Genomic DNA, 23,479 nt, shown 5'->3' with positions numbered 1-23,479 from the left:
CGTCATGTTGACTTATTAAGAATGACTGTAAATAAGGTGTGATTTTAGAATGTCACCCAGAAAACAAGGCCTCTCCATCTGGGCGTCAGAAGTGAGCGCTGCCATCAGCAGGAGCTTCTCTGTGTGCACCACTCTGCAGATTCCGTCTCCTCTCTGTTGTCACATTTCTTTTAGCAATGCTAATATTTTTCACTTGTCCTCTAGGAGAAATCTTAGCGTCATTCTTTGCTTTCCATTCTCCGCTTCAGTCTACCACCCACTGCACAGTGGAGTCCTGCTAACTCCTGTGTGGTGCTCATCCTGTTTCTGAAGCTGCCACCCTAATTCAGCCCAAGCATCTGAGGCCTTAGGTTATTGCACCAGCTCCGAACTGTCCTCTCTGCCTTCATTCCCCTTTCACTGCAGTGTATGCTGCCCAGGCTGCCAGCGTAACTTCCCTGAAGCATTGCTTTCTACTCCTGACTTTGTCAAGAGCCCACAGCTCCTCCGTGTTGCCTCCTGCCTCATCTCTGCCCGATTTTAAAGGAACATTGTCATCTGAAATGGTTAGACTCTTTTGCAGAAACATATTTCTTCCTTCCCTAACCCCTTCTACCCCACCATGCTCATTCCTCCATGGAAACCAGTCACATCCTTTCAAGGCTTCTCCACTAAGCCTTCTTTTGCTGCTCATGGCCCCAGTCTCCTTCTCCACGCTCAGAATATGGCTGTGAAGTCAAGGTGACTTGAGTTCAGATCCCGGCTGGAACATTTACTAGCCAGTGAGACTTGGGGTGGTTCCTTGATCTTGTTGAGACAATTCTCTCATCTTTAAACTAGAAATAATAATAAATCACTTAAGGATTCAATCATAAAATGCATTTAAAGTACCCAGCAGCATGACTGATACGTGGGAGAACTTCAGAGGTTAGTTTTCAAATAATTCCAGGTAAACACTTGATTATCTATTTAATGTACGTCATATTTTCCTAAGAATCTGAGGGCAGAAATCATGACACTTGTTGACCACTTCTAGCTCTCTAGGTACATGCACCTCGCTTGGTAGGACCTGCTTTTGAGAGGGAAGTGACAGACTGAAGTCCTCCAGAGGAGGGCAGCCACAAGGAAGGGGGATGAGGAAACCCTGTCACTTGGGGAATGAGATTCTTCTGCTTAGAAAAGAGAAGGGAGGAGGGAGGAGGGAGGAAGTGAGGGAAAGGAGAAAGAAGACATAATAGCCATCTTCAAACATCTATAGCTCCATTGATTTAAAGGAACAGTGCTGTTAACTTAAAGTCCAGAAGACAGAACTAAGAGATTGCACATGCTAACAGGTGGCAGGTTCTCTCAGTGTGAAGGAAAGTTCTTAGGAGAACTGTTTAGGTGCAAAATGAGCTGCCTCCTGAGGCAGTGTTCTTTGTCATGGGAACTATCCAAGTATAAACAGATCATCTTTGAGGGAAGTTGAAGAAGGATTCCTGCATTGTGTAGTGGGTGGGACTGGATGATGACACTTAAGTCCCTTTTTCATACTAAGAGACTCCCTGCCTTCAGTATTTATTGGGTGTTTACCATAAACCCTTTGATACTGGTTGTCAGAGATATGGAGATAACACGTGATTTCTGTCATTAATAAGTTCACAGTCGAATGGGGAGATTTTATACATATGCACATACATAAAAATAAAACAACTGTGGTCTGATACATCTGTGTTTCAAACCCAGAACTTTTTCTTAATACCTATGTGATCTTGAGCAATATCTTAACCTTAGAGTGGCTTCATTTCTTCACCTGTAATATAGAGATAGTGATACTTAACTTCATAGCCTCATTGTGAGGATTAAATGAGATAATGCAGGTAAAACACCAAAGTGCCAGCACTAGCAGGCACTTAATTAGCTATTTCCAATACTATTGTTATTGCTATATCCATCCTTAGGGAAGTTAATGTTATAGGTATTGTAAGAAGTGTGTGCATAAGGTAGAGTGGGGTCCCAGAGAAGGGAGTGTGCTTTCCTCCTGTGGAGGGATGAAGTGAACGAATATTTACTAGGCAGGAAAGGCAAGGATTGTAAGCAGAGGCTCCTGCATGTTCAGAAGGCTGAAGTGTGCCTGATCAGCGCAGTGTGGCTTGAGTGTTCTGTGGGGAAAGTTCCTTCCTGAGGCTGAAGAGTGAAGCAGGGCCATTCTGTCACATGGCTCGTGTGTCATGCTAAACAGCTTGGCTGGTATGCCCCAGCAGTGGAAGGTCGTGGGAGGCTCTTTGGAGGAACACAGTCATTTTGTATTTTGTCTTATTTATTTACCTTTTAAGCAGCTTTTAAATACTACTAAATTAATATAAGTTTACTGTAAGAAAAAGAAATTCAATTAATATGGAAACATAATACCTTAAACTGAAAAAGTACCTTTTCCATCCATTCTAGATAACACCGCTACTTAAAATGTAGCCCTGTATATGCAGATAGAAAGGTACAGAGAAGGCTTTGTATGTTAGTGGAAATAGGGTCATGGTGCGCACAGGCAGTCACAGTTCTACAGCTTGCCATTTCTCTTAACATTAGTTCTTCCTGACAGGGTGTACTTCACTGCGTACTGTTCCCTTATATGGAACTACCATGATTTACTTAGCTCATCCTCTGTAGGTAAACAGTCAGGGCCTTTCTAGGTTTTTTGCTATTAAAAGCAATTCTGTTATTAACTTTTATGTACATAAGTCTTTGTATACTTATGTGAGTCTGTCTGTAGGGTAAGTGTTTAGAAATGTAATTGCCAGCTTTAAACATATTAATTTTGATAGATTGACCAGTTTGTGCCTAAAAAAGATAGTGTAATTTACATTCCCTCCAACAGCCTGTGGAAATCTGATTGCTCCTGTATTTCATGCTTGTAATTGGCAGTCTTTAGCAGTGTTGCCTACTGGATAACTGAAAAGATTTTTGTGTGTGGGGTTTTTATTTTTTAAGTTTTGATGGAATTTTGGTGGAATCTTTTTCTCTATTGATCATTTCTACTTTTCCTTCTATTATTTACCTCATACCCTTGGTAATTTCTTAATGATTTTTTTTAGAGCTCTTTTTAGCATTTCATCCATCATGTGCATTAATTTTTTTGGTAACATTTTGCTTTTTCCCGTTATTTTACTTATGATATTTCATTGTTTTATTTTGCTTTGCTGAGATTTTTAACTTTTATGTATTCAAACTTGTTAGTTTTTTTGTTGTTGTTTTTTTTAATGCTTAGAAAAATGTTTACCGCCCTGTGGTTAAAAAAGCATTCACTGGTGGGTGGGTTTTTGGTTTTTTTTGATACTTCAATATTTTTATTATATTCTCTAAGGTGTGGGGAGCATGTGGAATGTATTTCAGTATAAGGAGTAGGATTGATTAAGAAGACTGTGGTTGCAGTACTGTTGAGCAAGGGTTGCTTGTTTTTGTAAATAAAGTTTTATTGGAACACAGCCATGCCAATTTGTTTTAAACTGATATGCTACATTGGCAGAATTGAGTAATTATGACAGAAAACTATGGCTTGGAAAGCCTGAATATTTTCTTTCTCACTCTTTATAGAACAAGTTTTCTGGCTCCAGCTATAGAGCATGGAGAGACTCAAAAATGATGGTGAATAAATCAGTGGTAGCCAACTGAGAAATGACTCGGGCTAAACTAAGGCTGCGATGGGGAGGGAGAAAAACGGGGTCGGGAGAGAAATATTAAGGAAATAGAGTTACAGAGCAGTGGATGTGGTAGAGGGCTGAGGAGGCATTAAATAAAAGGTTTAGGACCTGGAGTTGCAAAGACCTTGACTGCTGTTGGGTGAAGCAAGCATTCTCTAGTTCTTTGGGCCCTGTGCTCCTTATGTCCTCCTTCTATGCTCCTTCTATGCTTCTGATTCTGCACTCTACCCAGGTCTCTGAGAGAGCGTAGTGTACAGCCCCGGGGCCAGAGTCCCTTCTTTCAAGTTCCTGGCTCTTACTAGCTGAGTGACCTTGAACAATTTTCATAATCTCTCTGTGCCTCAGTTTACCCATCTGTAAACTAAGGCTAATAGTAATACCTACTTCAGAGGGTTGTTCTGAGTATTAAGTAAGTTAACATTTGCCAACTACATAGAAATGACTGTGTTAAGAGCTATGTACTTGTTTCTTAAAAAAATGCCTAGGTGCTCTCACAGGCATTTGAGTTTGCTGCCCCTACTCTAGAAAAGCTTCCAGCCTTCTAGCATGGAAGACTGGATGAATGGTGGTGTTGAGACTTAAGAATGTGAACATTAAAGGAAGAAACTTTTGGGGGAAGATGATGAGTTGAGTTTTGTACACATGGAATTGGAGCTGTCACTGGCATATGCAGTGAGGAAGTTCAGTGGGCAGGGACAGTTAGCTGTGAAGGACAGGAGCTCAGGTAGCACAGGAGGCTGGAAGAAGGAGGGTCTTCAGCATGGAGTTGGGTGAGCCATGGTGGTGATCAAGATTGCCATGGGTTAGTGTATATATAGAAGAACAGAGCAGAAGGCCAAGGACAGGACTTTGGGGTACCTCCCCTTTTAAAGATTGGATAGAGTATATTATGGAGGCTGCAAGCAAATAACATGATGAGAGAAAGGAAAACAGGGAAAGGCTTTGTCACAGAAGCCAGGAGAGAAGACATAGTACATAAAGGAAGTTGATCAACATTTTAGATGCTAGAGGTCTACTAATATGCCTGGCTAGAAAGAGTTATTTTATTTGGCAATTAGGAAATCAGTGTTGACTGACTGCCAAATCAGGAAATGATTATCAATGTTTCCTCTTCTTAGAGCCTTCAAAGAGCTACTTTAAATAATTAATGTAAAATCACTTTTTAAAGTTTATTCTCATAATGCTTATTTCTTTAGGAACAAAGTGAAGTGTGATAATTAGCTTAGGATTTTTTTTTTTTTTTTTGTGGCCACATCTTTCTTACCTTCATACTAGTTGTTGTTTTTCCTTTTATACACCTCATATTGTTGCATATCTAAATAGGCAGATGCATAGTTTGGTATTTAAAACGTGGTGTCTAAAATCCAGAACAGTGATTGCATTACTTATTTAATGGTACATACTGTGCTGTATGGTGCCCATCAGCTCCGTTTCCCGTATGTCGTCAATGTGCGAAGGAAGGAGCCTACAATAGCACAAGTGTTCAGACAGTGCTCGCTGGCCACTGTCCCCGGGAATGCAGATCTTGCAGACTGGGACAGGACCCAGAGATCTGCATTTTTGACAAGCATGCCAGATGATCTGATGGTAGGTGGTCCTGGACCACCCTTTGAGAAAGTGAAGTAGGTGTTGCGCAGGCAGAGTGCCGGTCCCAGGCCTATAGTGTCAGGCTGGATGACAACTCACCCAGTGAGAGCCAGAGTAGTCCTCCCACTGGGCAGCAGGAGAAGCAGCTGGGCAGGACCTGGACCACACGAGAGAGCTGTGCAAAAGCAGAACGCGCCGGGAGAAAGGGAGCAGCAGCCTCCCCTATTGCCACAGATAGAAAAGTCCTGGGGCAGTACATTTCTCCAGGACCATTTTATATATTCCATGCCCCAGGTTTCTGGATGAACTAATTGAATGAAAGTCATTTCTTTCTGCTTATTCCATTTAAAGACGCAGCACCCTTCAGGTGACCTCTACCCTTTTATTTGACCTTTCCCTCCCCATTTAGTTTATTACTTGAATTTACACATGTCTTAGAGTCAGTGGGAATTTTTTCTTTATCATTTGATTTCTTTTGGACTCTTAAGGGCAATTCATTTATAGCTAATGATAGCTGACGCAGAACTATCTGGGAATTAGCGATTACTTTTATAGAAATAGTCATTCTTTCTTGGCTTCCTCTGATATACTGAGGAAAATTAACTGTAGAGAAAGTGGAGGGCCATATCGTGGTCATTTGTGGGACAGTAGGTAGCAGCAGTAGCCTGATGCCTTCTCATTGATGCCAGGATCTGGGCCAAGTGTGTGCTGGTGCTAATGCCATTTAAAGATTTTTATTCTATGAAAGGAAGTAAGATTGAGTTTATAAAGAAATAATATGTCCCCTTTGAGTTTCTCTTGCCAACTGAGCTATTTACAATGTGTTTTTGGAGTTTGTTGTAAGGACCACACTGGTGTAAAGAAATTTTGGATGTGGATCATAAGGGGCTTTGGTGACCAAACTGAATTTATACTTCATATAGGTCAATAAAAAGCAGAAATTTTTTCCTAAATAACATCTGTGCTGAAAAGCTACAACACATTTTCTGCAGCCAGAGCACTAAAATAGATTGCTTATTGGAACCAATAGGTTATGTGGTTGATGGAGCTGATGTAAAGTCTATCAGTGTATAGATTTTTCCCCCTAGGGCCAGAATGTTGCTTTTCATTAAAAGAGAAAAAGAAGCAGGAATAGAGGATTCAGTTTTATTTTTAGATTGGTTGTATAGTTTTGAGTGTATTGCAATCTTCAGTTATCAGATACTGGACAAGATATTTTCCACATATTTTCATAAAAATATTGAGTAAAATTATTTCTTGAATTTCAATTTATATTTTGAAATAATTACCTTAATAATTATGTGCTTATTAAATGTGAAAGTAGAGTTTTTATTATATTACCTGTTTGCTTTAGAAATAATAGGAAATACAGATAAGCAAAAGTGAAAAGAATTCCATCCCCTCAAAATAATAACCATTTTCATGATTTGGTGTATTCTAGAATTTTTTTCTGTACAACTCATTCATATAGTTTTGTTTTTAGACAAATGTAAACTCAAAACGTAAATACTTTATGTAATTTTTAAAAATTACTGTGTTAATAAGTTTACCCTGTTTTGGTGACTTTAAACAATTTTTTAAAGTAGTGTTTTCTTAAGACAAAAATATAACATACAGAAAGTCCCCTCCAGCCCGGCTGGGTGTGGCTCAGCGGTTGAGCGTCGACCTAGGATCCAGGCAATCGGGGTTCGATTCCCGGTCAGGGCACATGTCCGGGTTGTGGGCTCGATCAATGACTCTCTCATCATTGATGTTTCTGTCTCTCTCTCTCTCCCTCTCCTTTCCTCTCTCTGAAATCAATAAAGATATATTTTTAAAAAAAAAAGTCCCCTCCAGGCTGTGCAGTTACTGATCTTTTGCATAGTTTTCCAGCCTTTTCTGCCCAGTCTGTGTTGTTATGTTAATATTAATGACAGCGCCTCTGGAGTCAGACTGGCAGGGTTGGAATCTCTGGTCTGCCACTTAATACTTTGGGATGATGGGCACATTTTTTTCAAACCTCTAAGCCTCAGCTTCTTCATCTGTAAAACAGGGATAATCCTACCTCATAGGATTGTTTTGAAGCTTATATGAGGTAATACAGGTAAATAATTTAGTACCGAACCTAGCATATTAGTAAAGGTTCAAGGAAGATTAATTACATTAGTATGTAATATCATATCATATCATATCTTATTAATTATATTCTATTAATGCATATATAGTTTCTGTTGTTTGTGTTATAAAAATAGGATCATAATACACATTCTGTTCAATTATTTGCTTTTTTCCCTAAATAGATAGGCATGCTTTCTCATCAGTGTAATTAAAGCTGCCTCCTTTTTGACCTTGGCCAGTGTGGCTCAGTTGGTTGGGCATTGTCATGTGCACCAAAAGGTCACCAGTTCAGTTCCTGGTCCGTGCACATGCACAGGTTGCTGATTTGATCCTTGGTCTGAGGGCATATGGGAAGCACCCTACCCAGGTTTCTTTCTCACATCGATGTTTCTTGTAGTTCATTTGGGGAGTCCTCCAGTGCACTGGAAGGGCTCGAGTTTGACTCCCCGTCAGGGCACATACCCAGGTTGCTGGTTTGATCCCCAGTCCAGATGCATTCAGAGGCAACCAATTGATGTAGCTCTCACATCAATGTTTTTCTCTCTCTGTCTTAAATATCTTTGATGTTAAATCTATGGTGATTTTCCTAGGATAAGTGCATCCGAGTGGCCTTCTTGGCTCAAAGGATATGCATACTCTGAAAACTTTGATTTTCACTGACAAATCTCCCTGGAAAAAGGATTTACCTGTTTATGCTATTACTGGAGTGCCCACCAACTCACCATATCTTTACCAATAAATGATAGATAATCCTATATTTTTCTAAATAACTATCTATCTGATAGGTGAAAAGTGGCACTTAAGGTTTTAAGTCTGTGTTTAAACTGGTGAGGTGTGATATTTTCCACATGCTGACTGGTGACTTATATTTCTTTTGTGCATGGCCTGTTCACCTTCTATCCTCTCGTCAGTGTTTGTCTTTGTTCAGTGTTTGTAAGAGTCCTTTCTATAGTAAAGATTTGAACGCATTCTGTTTACCTGTTGTAGATGTCTTATCCCTTGTATGTTGCTTGTTTTCATTTATTATTATTTCATTTGCAAATGTTAATTTTATATAATCAAGTCTATCAGTATTTTTTCTTGTAGTTTCTATTTTTTGTATAATGCTTAGGCTCTCCCACACAAAAGTTTGTGAATATTTATCTGTATTTTTTTATCTTACATATTTATAATTTCATATTTTACATTTAAAATTTTCATTTATAGGTAATGGTGTAAGGTGGACATATACCCAGTTTTTAATAAATCATTTATCAGTGTTGAATGTCTCACAAATTTAAGAATTTGTGAAGCTCTCTCCCTGTATAAATCTTAATCCCCCTTAACCTTTTAGTTTTCTAAAGGAAATTAGAAAATAGAATTTCTAATTCTATTAGTTTTCTAATGGAATTTCAACACATTTATAGATTAACTTGGGGGAATTGAGATCTTTACCATATTCTTCATCTGCATTTATTCAAGAGTTTTTTTATGCCTCTTAAATTTTATAGTTTTCTTTAAATAGATTATATACATTTATTGATAAACTAATTTGGGGGTATTTTTAAAAATTGTGGTTTGTTTTTTTTTCCAGTTGACTCGTGAGTTTTTAGATAGCCAATCAAGTAATGCTCAGGTTCTCCTTTTTTGTATTTATGCCGCCCTTTCATTTTCAGTGTAATTGCCTTGTTGGGCTCTCCCCATCCTCTTTTCTTGCTAATTTTTCGCCTCTCACTGAAGGACCCTCTCAGACGCGTAGTGTTCGGCACCGACTCTATTTTCCACTGTGTCCTGTTTGTTCTCATGGCTTTGAACTTTCTGTGGCAGCGCTGGATTCTCTACACTTTTTAAACCCACTTCATCTGTTTCATGCGTGTTTTTTCTTACTTGTTTTACTCACCCACCTGCTATTCATTCAGTCCCTGTTATGTCCCAAGTGTACCCGTCCAGCTGGGCAGGACGGGGTGAGTGTGAGCCCCTGCCCTGTGGGTCCTGGTCTTCATGAGGAGCTCACAGCCTGGTTCTGTGTTGCATCTTTGTTATAAGTATATTCAGCTTCCTTTTCGTCCATGCTCCATTTTTTTTTTTATGTTGTAGAATCTTTTTTCTAAGTTTTACATTGACCCATTTTACCTCTTTATCGTTATCCATTCCTGGGTGAAGAGAAGACAGCTCCCGACAGTAGTAAGTCCCCCAGAAGAGCATAAGCTCTGTGAGGACAGGATGATTTGTCTGTTACACTCTGAGGCCCATGCCTGGTGCAGGGCCTGGCACACCGTAGGTGCTCGTTGTGTATTGATTGAATGAGTGAGTGCTGGGATTTTTCCTCCTTACCTACAGTGTAACTTGACTTTGTTAGACTTCTCCTCTTGCAGTTTAAGCTAAAAAATGGAAGCTCTCAGGTTCCATTACTGGTGTAACATTCCTGTGGCCTGAAGGAGATGTGACGGGAACTACCAGCAGGGCAACTTTTTCTCTACAAGGTATTTTCAAGGTTTTTGAAACCGCACAGTGCCAGTGTCCTACTCTGCACATCTGGTTTTTAATGTAGCCTGCTTCTGCTCTCAGAGTATAGTGTGTCTGTCTCCAGCCTTTTCTCTGGTGCTACTTCCTGTTGAGCTGGAAAAATACCCTGCTGTGCCAGGGCCTAGAGTCAGTGGGTGGCTTGCTACACTGGATAGAATATGCAGAACCACTCTGCGTTGTCGCAGTGAGAATTATGTCAAGGCGACGACCTGCTTTCTTGCTGATGTGACGGCTTTTCTCTCCCCCCAAGCTGTGATGCAGTTGTGTCTGAAGACTCCTGGTTCGACGGAGAAGGCACTTTCATAGAGGCGGCCCCTCACAGCTATGGTCCACCCAGGCCTCTGCTCCTTACCCCTCACCTCTCCCAGCAGGAAGGAGTAATGGGTACTCTCACATAGCCTTTATTTCCCATGTTTATCGATTTCCTTATTAGTTGATATTTAGGTAGTCTAATTTTTTGCTATTCAGGTAATGAAAGTAATGTCAACTCTCAGCACTATCTTCAATTTAATGTCATCTGTACTATATTTGACAAACATTTCTTGGGGGTTTTAGTATCCTCTCTCTACCTAATTTATCACTGATGTAGGTTTTTCTCTGATATTTATTTTCATTCCTCCATCCCAGTTGGTTTTTCTGGTGGGAGAGGGCCATGTAGATGCTTTAGACAGTGTTCTAATTTAGATAAAATATACATTTATCTAAGCTATTCTGTTTTCAAATGATTGAGTTGTTTTAAATTCAGTTTGATGTTAACTGAATTGATTGTAAGTGTAAGATGCTATGGTAGAGACGTGTAAAGGAATGTAAAGATAAATTTCATGAGGATGATAATCTCAAAAAATAGTAACACTTTTAAAGAAGAGAGAGAAAAAAACTGTGAGTTGAGAATGGGCTCAGCTGCACGTGACTAGAAACTTGAACAGCGATGTAAATGAATTAAGGGTTTATTTTTCTCTTGCATCAAGGAGTCTAAAATAGGAGGAAGAGCTGGTGCTAAAGGGTTGTCAACATACCGGGTTCCTTCTCTCTGCTCTGTAATTATTAGCTTGAGGCTCCTGTTCTCAGGACCACAGATGACTGTCACACCCCCCATCATCCTGCTGTATTCCACGCAGAAAGAATGGAGAAGGGGGACCTTGTGGAAAGGCAGAAGCCTCTTCACAAGGATTTGCCTTTCTGTTTGGGAAGGACAGCTCTTGATAGGAACTTCTTATATTTCATTGGCCAACACTGACTACCTCTAGCTGCAAGAGAGGTGTGAACTATGGCATAATTCTTACCTCTGTCATTTCAAAATCTAAAGCATCTAAAACCCAGCGTAGTCACCTCTGCCAGTAGCCAACTTCCCTGTGTTCTCATAGCGCCCACTGGACTGCCTCTTTATGCAGTGCTTCCCCTTCTAGAAAGGGACATGAGCTTGCCCACCTCTCCACTACCCTGTTTTCTAGAGAACACAAAACAACTCCTTAGTCTGCTCTGGGGCCACAGCCTCACATGTGCACTTCACATGTAGTATATTTAAATGAAGACTGATTTGCCAGCTCGACATTTCCTTCTCCAGTGGTGGTGGTAGATGTGTACCACTCTTAGTCGTTTTCCCCATCACCTTGATTATCAGATACGCGTTTTGTGACTTCTAGTTCGTGTTGGAGAATTGGTAGTACTGGATTATACAACAGAGGAAAGCCCTCTAGCCCAAGCATACCTCCACATTGAAAAAGTTTAGGTTGATGGTGAAATGTCAGCTAAAAAGGAAATGAGCCTGGTGGTGCCGTGAAATGTCCCCTCTGTCTTCTTTGTTGCAGTCACCCAAGGCTTTGGCATCTTGCTCATTTTTCTTCTTCACCCTAATTCCCACCATCAGCCCCTAAAACTTCACTATCTTTAGTGGCTCTAAAACTATTTACCATCTGAGATTCTTGGAATGCTTGTTATAATGCAAATTTCTGGGCCTCATCTCCATAAATTCCTTCACTTTAGGTCTGGGGTGGAGTCTAGGAATCTGTTTTTACAGATAGACCTGTTAGGCATGGTCCCAGGACATACTTTGAGAAATTTTTTTTATCTGGCAAACTCATGCAGCACCCTCTCCATTACCCACTCTCCCTCAGTAGGCTCATTGCTCCCCATCTCTAACAAAAGTAGAGGCTGAGTTCTCATCAAGTGGGAACTCCACAACTTCCTGCTGATGCAGTTTATCTGCATCCTTACCTGTCATGGCCTTTTCTGTCCTCTACCTGTTTCCTCTCCAACAGCCCATCAGCAGATGGCTCCCTCAGTGTGACACCTGGGAGCCCTCTTAGATTCTGCAGGTCCACTCAGATTCCCCTCTGTGGGGGTATGTTATTTAACATAGGTCACTGCTCAGCTGCTGAGTTACACCTCACCGGGCTCTACTAGTTTTTTGAATTTGTGAAACTTATACCCCTGGAAGCTCGGAGGGATCCTGCAAGACATGACTTTGCTTTATTCTAAATGATCTGGTCCTCAGCCAAAATGCTTTTCTTTTTCAGATTACTAGTGACCATAAATGTTATCAGTGAATCAGCTATTTGGGTTGGTAAATGATGACTATTGATTGTCAGTTTCACTTAAAAGGACATTGATACCAGGGAATTCTTCCCATTGTTCATCATCATAAAAGTATATAAAATATTTTTCTTGCTAGAAAATCCTCTTGAATGCCTAGAGCAGGGGTGGGGAACATCCGGCTCATGGGCCATATATGGCCCTCAGAATCATTTGGTCTGGCCCTGCCAAGGCAACTGCAGACAGGATTCAAAATTCAATAAATCTAGGAGCTTTTTTCATAGCTAATTTTTAAGTTCATAATTTTGTATGGCCCGAGAATGATGTTATAAATATCCAAATGGGCCTTGACAGAAAAAAGGTTCACCACCCCAGGCCTAGAATAATAACATAGCCAATATTATTGCATAACTGTTTAGTTACCAGGAGTAAATGAAAGCAGTCAGTGAAAAAGAAAATAGTGATATAGTAATGCCTGCATGCAGTTATGTCCAAATGCGAAGAACAGGTAAGTAGGTTCATTTTACTGATCTGTTACATGTGTTGTATAAAATAATCAAGTGTAGATAAACACTGAATACTGTCAAAATCAGAATGATACTAAATGAATGCTTAATCTTAATTTTTATTTTAAGTGTTTATTATAAAATGTCTGTTTTTTGGACAATGACACAGTTTTGATATGAAATGAGAAAAGGGTTCATTACTTTAGTCGAAACTGTACAGCTGACAATTCCCTTTTGCCAAACTTATTTTTCAAAAGAGGTGTTTCCTCTTTTTAAAAGTCTAATAGGCATCAGTTTTATGGAAAAGTTTTTAGCTAATTACAAAGTATATTGAGAAGAAACATTTCTTTATTGAGAAGGAAAAGAACCTAAGGTTAGGATGACACAGTAGAAAATCCAAAAAGCAACGGCAACACTAACTGAAAGAACAATCTGAGGCTCTCCCTCAGTGCTGCATAGCTAAGTTACATAAACAGCTTGTATTTATGCATTTATTTAACAAGTGTGGTAGATATTCATTTCCCTTTCTGAATGCTGACTACAAATGCAAGCCAAATGCTTGGTCTGACTGCCTTGGTGATCATACTGAAATGTTTCACTTGGTAAACAGTGTCGCTCAGTGTTTGAAGTTAGGAGTTTTAATTTGGTCCTAGGATTTTTCAGACCAGCTTTGGTCATTAACTATATGAAAAAAGTAGGAGGAAAACAGGAAGGCACCATTATTTCTTAGTTTTGCAGCTGTGTTATTAAAAAATCTCTATAAAGTCTTATCTTTTAGTCAGAAGTGGTTATGGTTTGTAATCAGTTACCTCTGATTGATACTCTTTAATGTGGTTGAGGAAAAAATACCGTGTCTCTCATCGATCGACTTTTCATCTGAACTTAACAATAGGCATAAGAATTACCACCTTCTTTGATATGTGTGCTGGTAAGATGACTGTGTCAGGAGGTTCACAGAGCACTGCTAAGCCATGAAGCCTAAAAAACTCAAATTAGAAATTGAACCATTTGAAGCTTAAGGTGTTAATAGAAACGGAGAGAGAGGAGGAAATCACAAGTACAGCTATGAAGTTAAAAATACATGCTGTGCTCATTTGAAAATCAGAAGAGGCTTAATTCCTGCCTCTTCATTAACTTACATAATTTTGAACTTTGAGGCCAACTGAAAAAACTTACTCCATCGCTTGGACACACATAAACAGAACCACATACAAATTTATTAACTGCCTATTATCAGATTTATGGACAGGAGAGCCTTAAAGAGAGTGTGTCTGGGGTTTGTAGGATTTGGAATACAATGTTGCATACTATCCACTGTCAGGACAGTGAGATACAATAGATCACCAGGGTAATTTAAAATCTATAGAGAATCTCAAACTCATTTAGCCAGTGGTTTTAATCTTCCTGCCAAATCTTTTTTCAGCGTTGATAATTACCCCAATTGATTTATTGGAGTTTTGTTTTTCACTTAATTCTTTGGGGCCAGTGGTAAAAAACAGTGAGGCATTAAAAGGCAGAGATAAAAGCAGGATATAGATGACCAGTTTTTTAAATGTAATCCTTATAGTTATTTTTAATTGATGCTCTCAGAAAGGAAATAAAGTACCTTCATTATGCTTAGGCTCAGGGACCAATAGTTCTCAAAGTATGGAGCATTTTTTTAAAAATTTATTCTTGCCCAGCCTGGCCTGGCTCAGCGGTTGAGCGTCGACCTAGGATCCAGGCAATCGAGGTTCGATTCCCGGTCAGGGCACATGCCCGGGTTGCGGGCTGCAGCGGATCAATGACTCTCTCATCATTGATGTTTCTCTCTCTCTCTCCCTCTCCTTTCCTCTCTCTGAAATCAATAAAGATATATATTAAAAAATATATATTTATTCTTGATAAAACTGCTTCTTCAAAAAAACCTCTTGCATGCTAGTGAAGGCAGAACCTCCCAGGTGTTCGTGCTGCTCCGGGCCGTGTGCGGTGACGTCAGGAGCGGGAGGCGTCAGCTCGCCCTCCGGTCCTGCGGCGCTTCCGAGCCCGGTGGCCGGTGGCCGGTGGCCGGGGCGGGCGGCAGAGCGGCCCTGGCGCCGCGGGCCCTGCCCCTCGCACCTGCTCTCTGTGGCCGCCCGACCCACGGGCGGGGGAGGTGTCCCCTGGCCCTGTGCGCTGCTGAGTGTGTGAAGGTGCGTGTCCGTTTCCTTCAGGGCTGAGCTTTCTTCTGAGGATGAGTCTTTGGGGTGCTTGTCAAAGACTGTAGAGCAGAGAGCCCGGCACTGCGGCGAACCGCGTGACAGCCCCTCGATCGAGTTCACCCCCACGGCTTGCAGGGCCCTCCCACGTGAAATCACAGGCGAGACCTGCCCCATAGCCCTGCTGCTTATTTTAGAGCAGATTCTCCACAGTTTGTTAGTCCTGTTCTTTATCAGTAAAAAGTTTTAAGTGCACACGTATATATTAATAATATTTATACTATTGTGTATGTCATACGTAAGATAAAATGTACAGTTATTTGTAAATAAAATTCATGGACTCTTACATCAATGTATTATATTCTTTTTAAGGTATGCCAAATGAATGCTTTTAAAGAAAGGATTAAAAGTCAAATGTAAGGGAAAGTTTCCACATTTTCTCCTCTTACCCTGGGGTCTCCACACTGTTTTGAAGTGTAGTGTCTTGTCTCTGAGATTTATGTAAATGTGAAAACACAGGCATTGTAAAGTGCTTCACAAGTGTGTGTTTTGTTTTCATCATTGTCATCTTTAGTCCACATTTATTAAGAGCTACTTTCCACTCACGCACCTAGAGTGACAAAGAGGTAACTTAGGTCCTAAGACAGACGTGTGGCACTTTTATGAAACATTTTATTGTTTCTCGAACTTCCTTTATGCAGTGCTTTTATGTCTAAGCTTAGTGGTCAGAGAAATATGTCATTGTAGAACTCCAGGAACCACATTTTAATAGTTACCAAGAACGCCATTTGATAAGCCCTTATTATTTGCTAGGCACTGTGCTAAGTGCTTTAGTTACAGTGAGAAACTAGCCTGTCTCTAAAAGGTGTCACCCGTGTGCACATGAGTGTGGAAGTCAGGAGTGGGTGGTCATTGGGGACATTTAGCTTGGAGAAGCATGGACTGTGGGACTGTTTCATTACATAATTGAAGGGTGGTGCTAAGAAAAAGTTAATTGACTGTTGCCTGAGCAGACGGAAGTTATATCCGTAGGTAGGTATTTCCAGGAAGTTGACTTGACCTGGTTTGAGAGAGAACTGCCGCAGCTAGAGCTCTTCTCCATGGAAGAGGTTGCCCAGGGAGAAATCAGCTCCTGTCACCGGATTGGAGATAACATCTATCAGAAACATTGTGGAAGAGATTCTTAAATTAGGGCTGCAATTAGACTCATAGTTACTGAGTTACGTTTAGCTCCTTTGCTCTAGTCATGCATATTAATTCTGTAAAGTACAGCTGCCTTCAAAGCACATATCTGCACCTCCATTTGCACTGCGGCCATCCTTCCAGGCCCTCGGCACTTCCTGCCCATGCCCTGCAGTGGCCTCCACTCCAGATAGTCAGTCCTTTGTGTTGTTGATAGACTGGCCTTCCCTGAATGCCACCCTGGTTACAATAGGTACTAGTGTTCTTTTACTACAAACAAGTTACCACAAGCTTAGCCGTTTAAAACAAACAAAGTTACTATTTCAGAAGTCCAGGCATGGCCTGGCTGGACTCTGCTAAAGGTTTCACCAGCTTGAAATCAATGTGTTTGTTCAGGGCTGTGGTTCTCCCTGGGGCTTGGGGTCTTCTTCCAGGTCCACCGGTTGTTGACAGAATTCATTTCTGTGCCTCTCTTGGACTGAGGTCCCCCTTTTCCTTCCAGCTGTCAGCTGTGGGTGCTCTGCTCCTGGAGGCCGCCCGTAGTGCTGCCATGTGGCCTTCCTGGGCAGTCCACATCAGGGATGTTTGCTTTCTTCCAGGCCAGTTGGACTTGCCTAATGGTGACTATTTTGAAAAAAAAATAATTTTTTTTTTTTAATTATAGAGAGCGTACATAAGAACTCCTTGGAGAAAGCAGGTAGACATGAGACCATATTTTGTGAATCCTGTTAATGATGGGATCAGAAGAGATTGACTGGTAAGGTTGGAGTTGTGCCTAATAGTCAGGACTATCTTTATCACCAAGCACCATCACAGGCTGTTAGTAAATCTTTGCAGGGGCAGGTGGGACGGGTCAGGCTTCGCTGGGCTGGGAAGGCTGCTACTCTTCCTTGGGCCTCCAGTGTCATCCTCGGACCCGCAGAGCAGTGCTCTGGGCCTCTGTTGAATGGGTCATGGTTTGTGGGCAGCATTGATTTTATGTTTATTTGTGAAGAGACAGAATATGAGATTACCAAATAAAATATAATTTCAAGTGTTATTAATGAAAGAATATATTACATTCACTTTTAATGAGATCCTGGTGTTGTAAAATGATTCCATGTAATGAATCCCAGGAAATCAATGAGAAGTTTAATTACAGTGTGGCAGTGCCTATGAGAGTATTGCTCTGGTCAGTCCTGCTTGCACAATGTATCAATCCTCCACCTTTCTCTTTCTTTAAATTAATTGCTTTGATGCAGTAAATATAAATACATTCTTTGTTAGCTTTTGATCTTTTTTGGAAATGTGCTACAAAATTCCAATTTCCTTCGCTATAATAACCCCTATCATTTTTTAATGTATATTACCATTCACAATTTGCACATTTTTAAATTAGGCAGTTATTTCTGTTTTTCAGTCATTAGTATGTCTTACCTTTTCCCTGTCAGTTTCTTATAAACCACTTTCTATCAGCTTATCATTGACCCCATTAGTTAAAAATTTGATGTGCTTCCTATATTGAGGCCCTAAGGTGAATTTAAGAAAAACAAGAGCCCTAGCCAGACTGACTCAGTGGCTAGCACATCGGCCTGCAGACTGACAGGCCCCGGGTTCTATTTCGGCCAGGGGCACATGCCTCGGTTGCAGGCTCCATCCCCAGCCCCAGTCAGGAGGCAACCAGTCAATGTGTCTCTCTCACATCGGTGTTCCTCTCTCCATCTCTCTCTCTCTCCCCCTTCCACTCTCTCTGAAAAAGCAGTGGAAAAAATATCCTCAGGTGAGGATTAAAAAAAGAAAAAGGAAAACGATATATTTTCCTCTGAATTAACAGTTTCATGTAACTACATATTCTTTTTTATTTTAAACAAAGTGAATTTTCTTTTTACAGCATTTTTATTTTGACAGCTTAATGATTATGGTGCTCTCTTGTCCACTAGGTGGTAATTGATTTTTCTTATTTGTTTATAAAACACAATACAAAATGTAATTTGGATATTTAGAGACATCTAAAGTAGTTCTTTACTTTGGTGACTCTAGCTTCTGCTAATTATATATTGAGAAAGGATTTTCTGTGCTCTTATAACCACTAGAGATGTTTGTAAGCAGTCTACTTCTGATTTAAGGTTCAAGGCTTTAAAGTAGTCATGAATTATTTTGACTGATTTATTCTATGGATTAAAGCAATTTACTTAGTTTCTTTGAGAGGGAATACCATGCAGTCTCTTTCCCCTCAAGTTCTCCCGTTGACGCCATCAACCTTTCTTCTTGGGTGGTAGCATTCTTCTGGTACAATGAGAAGTAGCCTGGGTGTTAAGGACTTTTCTTCCAGCCCTGGCTTGTCGCTACACACAGGGCGCTGTGCGAGGAGTCGCCTAGCCCATCTGGAGAGCTGTCGAGTGGTGCAGAACAAGATGACTCTCATTGTAGAACGCCAGCCTGTCCATGAGGCTTTGCGGTTGACGGTGTGATATCTGTGAAAAATGAAAAAGCCACTCAAAGAACGGTGCTGTTTGAATATTTTAAAAGGACTTTTGTTTGCTCTAAAAAAAAAATGGTGCTTCTCTTGATGGTCACTAAATGTGTATGGCTTTTATAGGAGAGGCTGTTCTTTTCCTGTCTCACCTGGGGAAAATATCCTTTTATATGCTCCTCAACTACTGTTTTCAAAGCTTGAAATCACTGTGGCATTTTCTTTGGGGCATAAGTCGTTAGAGAATTAGAGAGCTAAAAGTTTCTTCAGAGTGTTTCCTTTGAAATAGTGTTTAGTCTTGGACCGCTGCCCTGGGTCCGTGGGGTTTTTCGCCGCTGTTCTGTACTGATGTGAAATTGTTGTGTTCTGACTTGTAGTGCCGCACGTGGGCCAGGGCAGGCCATGCTCTGGGGGGAAGGGACAGTGCACACTTTCTGCCCCGAGCCAGCCGCTCTTCCCCTGCATGGGCCTCCCTGACTTCGAATAAGCCTCCTCATTGCCTTTAGCTGCTAGTCTGCTGCTTGTCTTGTACTATTTGTTCAAGCCTGTGTTCTCACTCCTGGACCTTCACCTGGACCTCTACCCTCTTTCCTGGAGGCACATCTTTCGGGAGATTCCGGTGCACACCACGTGTGGGGACCCCTGTGCCAAATACATGCCATCTAGAAACTTCTGGTTTAGGTTACAGTCTCCACACATGTATTTAAGTCACCTTTGCAAATTATCATTGATCCCAGTCAAATAAATAGAAATACCAAGAAGTCTGTGGCTGGCCTTGGTGCTAGGGACAGGGTATGTCCACATGGTAGAACTGTAAAGAGTCTGCCTGTGGCTGATAAAGCTAGACGGAGGGGCACTCCAGCCAGCTTGTGGCCACACGAAGGAGTATCAGTGTCTCTGGCATGTACCTGTTGGTGCGAGGCGGTGCCTCCGGGCCTGCTCCCCCAGCCCCTCTCATTCGTTTGCATTCATGACACCCCAGCCTCCCGATTCTGCCTCCAAACATTCTTTGTGCCTGTCGTCATTTCCTTTACCCCAGTGGTGAAATCCTGATTTTTTCATACACCCCTTTTGCTTATCTGCTCTCCGTCGTGGAGCTCCTCCGTCCCCTCGGGCTCGGCCATGGTTCCTCGGAAGCAGCGCTGTTTCCTGAGACGGCTAGATCAGCTTCCCCGGCTCCCTGGCTTCTGTGCTGTCATCACTCTTCTGCGTGTCACCCAGGGGCAGCCCTGTGCCTTTACTCCTTTTAGCTGTCTGCTTGTTCACCCTCCTCCCTCTCGCAGCTCGGAAGCCCTGACAGTGTTCTCTCAAAGTGCCCTTCATATCTATTCGGGTCCCACTTTCACTACATCTGTGCACAGTGGATGGACCGCGTGGCCTCTCAGGCCGTGCTCTGCATCACTGTGCCCGTGTGAGTCCTGTGCCCGTCGCCGCCAGGCTGCACCGCAGTGACAAGTCACTGTCTTGCGTTAGACTGTCTCTGACTCTCCTGCCAAGCAAACGACATGCAAACCCCTCAAGAATTCTGTAGTCAGACAGCCACCACCTCCCCTCCTCTTCCCCCAGTAAATGCTGCTCTGTACCTGGCACAATGGTAACTCTGAAAGTGTGGCAGTGAAACATGGTCAGGGAGCCCGTGTTCCATGTGGGGCCCCAGCGTGGTGAGTGCTGTGGGAGGAGTGATGCAGACATGGTGAGCAGAGAAGTTCTCTCTAAGAAGTAAGAGGAGATCTGACAGGTGAGAAGGAGCCGATCATGAGAGAGGCAGAGGAAACAAAAGACTGCGGGCCAGGAGGCAAGAAGGAGCTTGGCCTGTTTAAAAACAGACCTTTGTGATGGAGACTAGTCTGTGAGCTAGAGGGGGATGAGACGCACTCGTGTGCTGTGGAAGGAGTGTACCTCTTCTTCCAGGTTAGTGTCAAGGACCTTCTGTGCCGCTGAGCGATACCATCTGTTTACATTTTAAGTGGAGCAAGGTGGGAGAGAGAGGAGACCAGTTAGGAAGGAGGTCCTTGCAGCTGTCCAGGCGAGGTAATAGCTTGCACTAGATCCCATGTTTCTCAGCGTCAGCACATTGACATTTTGGGCCAGAAAAGTCTTTGTAGTGGGGGACTGTCTTATAGGGTATTCAGAAACATCCCTGGCCTCCACCCACTAGAGGACAGCAGTGTCCATCCCCTCCAGTATGGTTGGAAACAACCAAGTATGTTTCCAGGCACTGCCAAATGTCCCCTGGTAGCAGAAGCACCCCTGGTTGTGAACCAGTGGACTAGAGGATGGCAGTAGAGGTGTGTTTGAAGTGCATTGTGGAGGAAGAGCAGGCTGCACTTTGCCACAGATGGGATGTAGAGAAGGGTGAGAAAGGAGAGCCTCAAACATGCTTCCTAGCTGTTTGGTTTGAAAACCTAGATAGATGTTACTGGTGCTTTAGAATCTTGACATTGGTCTTTCTTGCCCTTGTGCTGGTTCTTGGAATTATCCAGTCACCTGTAATGTTGCCCATCCCATTACTCTCCTTTTTCTACAGCCCCTCCCGAAGGTCCAGCTTCAGTGCCACCTTTTTGACGCCTCTCCAGTTAGTTCACCAGTGGTGAACATTTTCTCAGTCTGCAGCCCTGTGCCAGTACCACTCTTAGACACCTCCTGGCCCTGTCAGCTCCTGTAATCCCCAGGAAAAGAGAACCGGGGCCTAAGAAAAGGAGCAGTCACCATGGACACTTGGATTGCACGGTTTTGCTTCGGCACCTTGACTCTTCTTTTTGTTTCTGGTAGTGGCTGCAGGACTGTCTTTTCCCTCTAGTCACCCTCTAATCATCATCTGGGCTCTGGTACCATCGTCTGTTTCGGGCAAGCCCTCTACTCAGGCAGAGTGAAGGCCCACAGAGTTAGGACCTTATTATTTACTGCCTTGTGTTACATAGTTATTACGGCGTGTCTGTCGTCTCCCTGTCAGATAAATTCCTATAAAACCTTTCTCATTCCTTTATCCTACACAGTGCCTAATGCCCAGCATCAGTAGATTGTGAATTAGGTATTCAATAAATGTTCGTTGAATCTGTAACTGAGTGATTCAATCTAAAACATCCACCTTATTTTTTCTCTTGTGTATAGTGGAATTAAAGAAAAATGAGCATTTTTCTGTGATGAACACATAAAATTTTTATAATCGGAAAGCATTCTTTTTTTTTTAATGGAAGATTAGCCTTGGTTTGTGTTATTAAGGTAATCAGTTGGTTTCTCTGGAGGATGCTTGTGTGGCATCTGTACTGTGGGGCCTGCATTGGTAACAAGACGTCTGCTCTGTTTCTCTGTTGCAGCTCTGGTTGTCAGCACCACTTCTGCAGGGTTCGCGTTGGCTCCTGGGCCTTTCGACTGGTCCTGTTTTCTGCTCACTTCTGTTGGAACAGGCCTGGCATCCTGTGCTGCCAATTCCATCAATCAGGTGAGTTTGTCGCCTTTCAGGTAGATCATGATACTGTTACTCTTTCCCAGCTTGTGGTATTACCACATTTAAAAAATCTTCCGAAGTCACATGGACATGACTAGGAACTGTGAACTTGTAACACTGTATCCTATAGAGTCCAAGGGTTACATAACCAGCATGTCTTTTCTTTTGAGGTGAATGATTTTCAGTTATGTTCTGGTGAGAGAGCAATAGTGTATCTGCTTCAAGTGACCAGGATGCCTTGTGTTAGAAAGTGTCTTAAAGCTGCCAAACTTTCCATTCTTGTCCATTCCCTGAGCTCATCATTGTGGGCTATTCTTCCTTTTGTTTCATTTGTTTGCATTTTAAATCACTACTATACCAAACAGAACGCATATCCAACTTTAAAAAAATTAGTATTCAGTATATAGTAAACTTGGTGTACGGCATTAGGCTATGTCAAAATTAACATCTTATTAATTAGCTAATTATTTTAGCATTTTTTAGCATGTTATTTTCAGTTAGCACATTATTTAATTAGCATATTATTTTAATGCATCTTCCCCCACCCCCAATTATTTTAAACATCAAAATTATTCTCTAAAATGATTTTTCCCCATCTGGTCACTGTGGTGTGCGCCAACCTTGTGGCTTTTTCATAAGATACTATAGTGAAAAAGCTTGGCTAAAACTTAGGGAAAGTTGCTTTCATCCTCAGAACACCCAAGAGGAGTTGGCACCATTTTAAAACAGGAATTTAAGTTAGCAGCAGGAAAACAGCTTGGCTGAGTGGATATATAAGTTGGTAGTCCACAAAATATGGGAATTTTACTTTTATAATGCCTAAAATGATTGTGTTTTTATAATATATTATCAGTTACTTGGAGAAGTATGAATCTATTTCAAGTAAGGTTTGTTTTTGTTATTATTTTTAAATTCAGAATAGTCTTATAATGAGGTTCAGCAGTCCTCCCAGTTTACCTACAGAACTGTCCACTCCTGAGTCTGGTGCCATCTCTTCCAGGTCGCTCTTTCCTTTTGCTACCCTCCCATATTTCTTGGCTAAGAGAATAATTATGGTTTCACAATGAACATGGTTTTAATGAAAATTTGAATGAAAAGCAATATAAGCAAAATGGATTTATATGGCTATTTTGGGACTATTTTTCAAAAAGTTAAAAAATTTTTACCTTTATTTAGTTGTAAATCTAGCTCATAAGATTCAGCCAGGAACTTATTCTAGTTTTCAAGCTTGTTTTTTACATTGAAGAGCTATGTTTACCCTTAAGATACTAAGGGCTGGCTCCTGTTTAAATTTTACAGATTGAAATGAAACGTTTAAAATAAAAGTGTGGGGGTTC

General features: G+C 41.5%; 1 protein-coding gene across 1 annotated transcript in view; it reads left to right on the top strand.

The window, feature by feature from the left end:
• COX10 (cytochrome c oxidase assembly factor heme A:farnesyltransferase COX10) overlaps positions 1-23,479 on the top strand; it is a 114,610-nt gene that overhangs the window by 10,128 nt on the left and 81,003 nt on the right. Inside the window, exon 4 of the mRNA XM_016222459.2 lies at positions 22,012-22,136. Within this exon, the coding sequence (XP_016077945.2) occupies positions 22,012-22,136 (125 nt within the window). The remainder of the gene's footprint in view (positions 1-22,011; positions 22,137-23,479) is intronic.

This window comes from Miniopterus natalensis, chromosome 17, assembly GCF_054644295.1.
Source record: "Miniopterus natalensis isolate mMinNat1 chromosome 17, mMinNat1.hap1, whole genome shotgun sequence".
In the NCBI taxonomy this organism is placed as follows: Eukaryota; Metazoa; Chordata; class Mammalia; order Chiroptera; family Miniopteridae; genus Miniopterus; species Miniopterus natalensis.
Note: the sequence above shows the minus strand (reverse complement) of the source record. Positions and strands in the feature narration are given on the sequence as shown.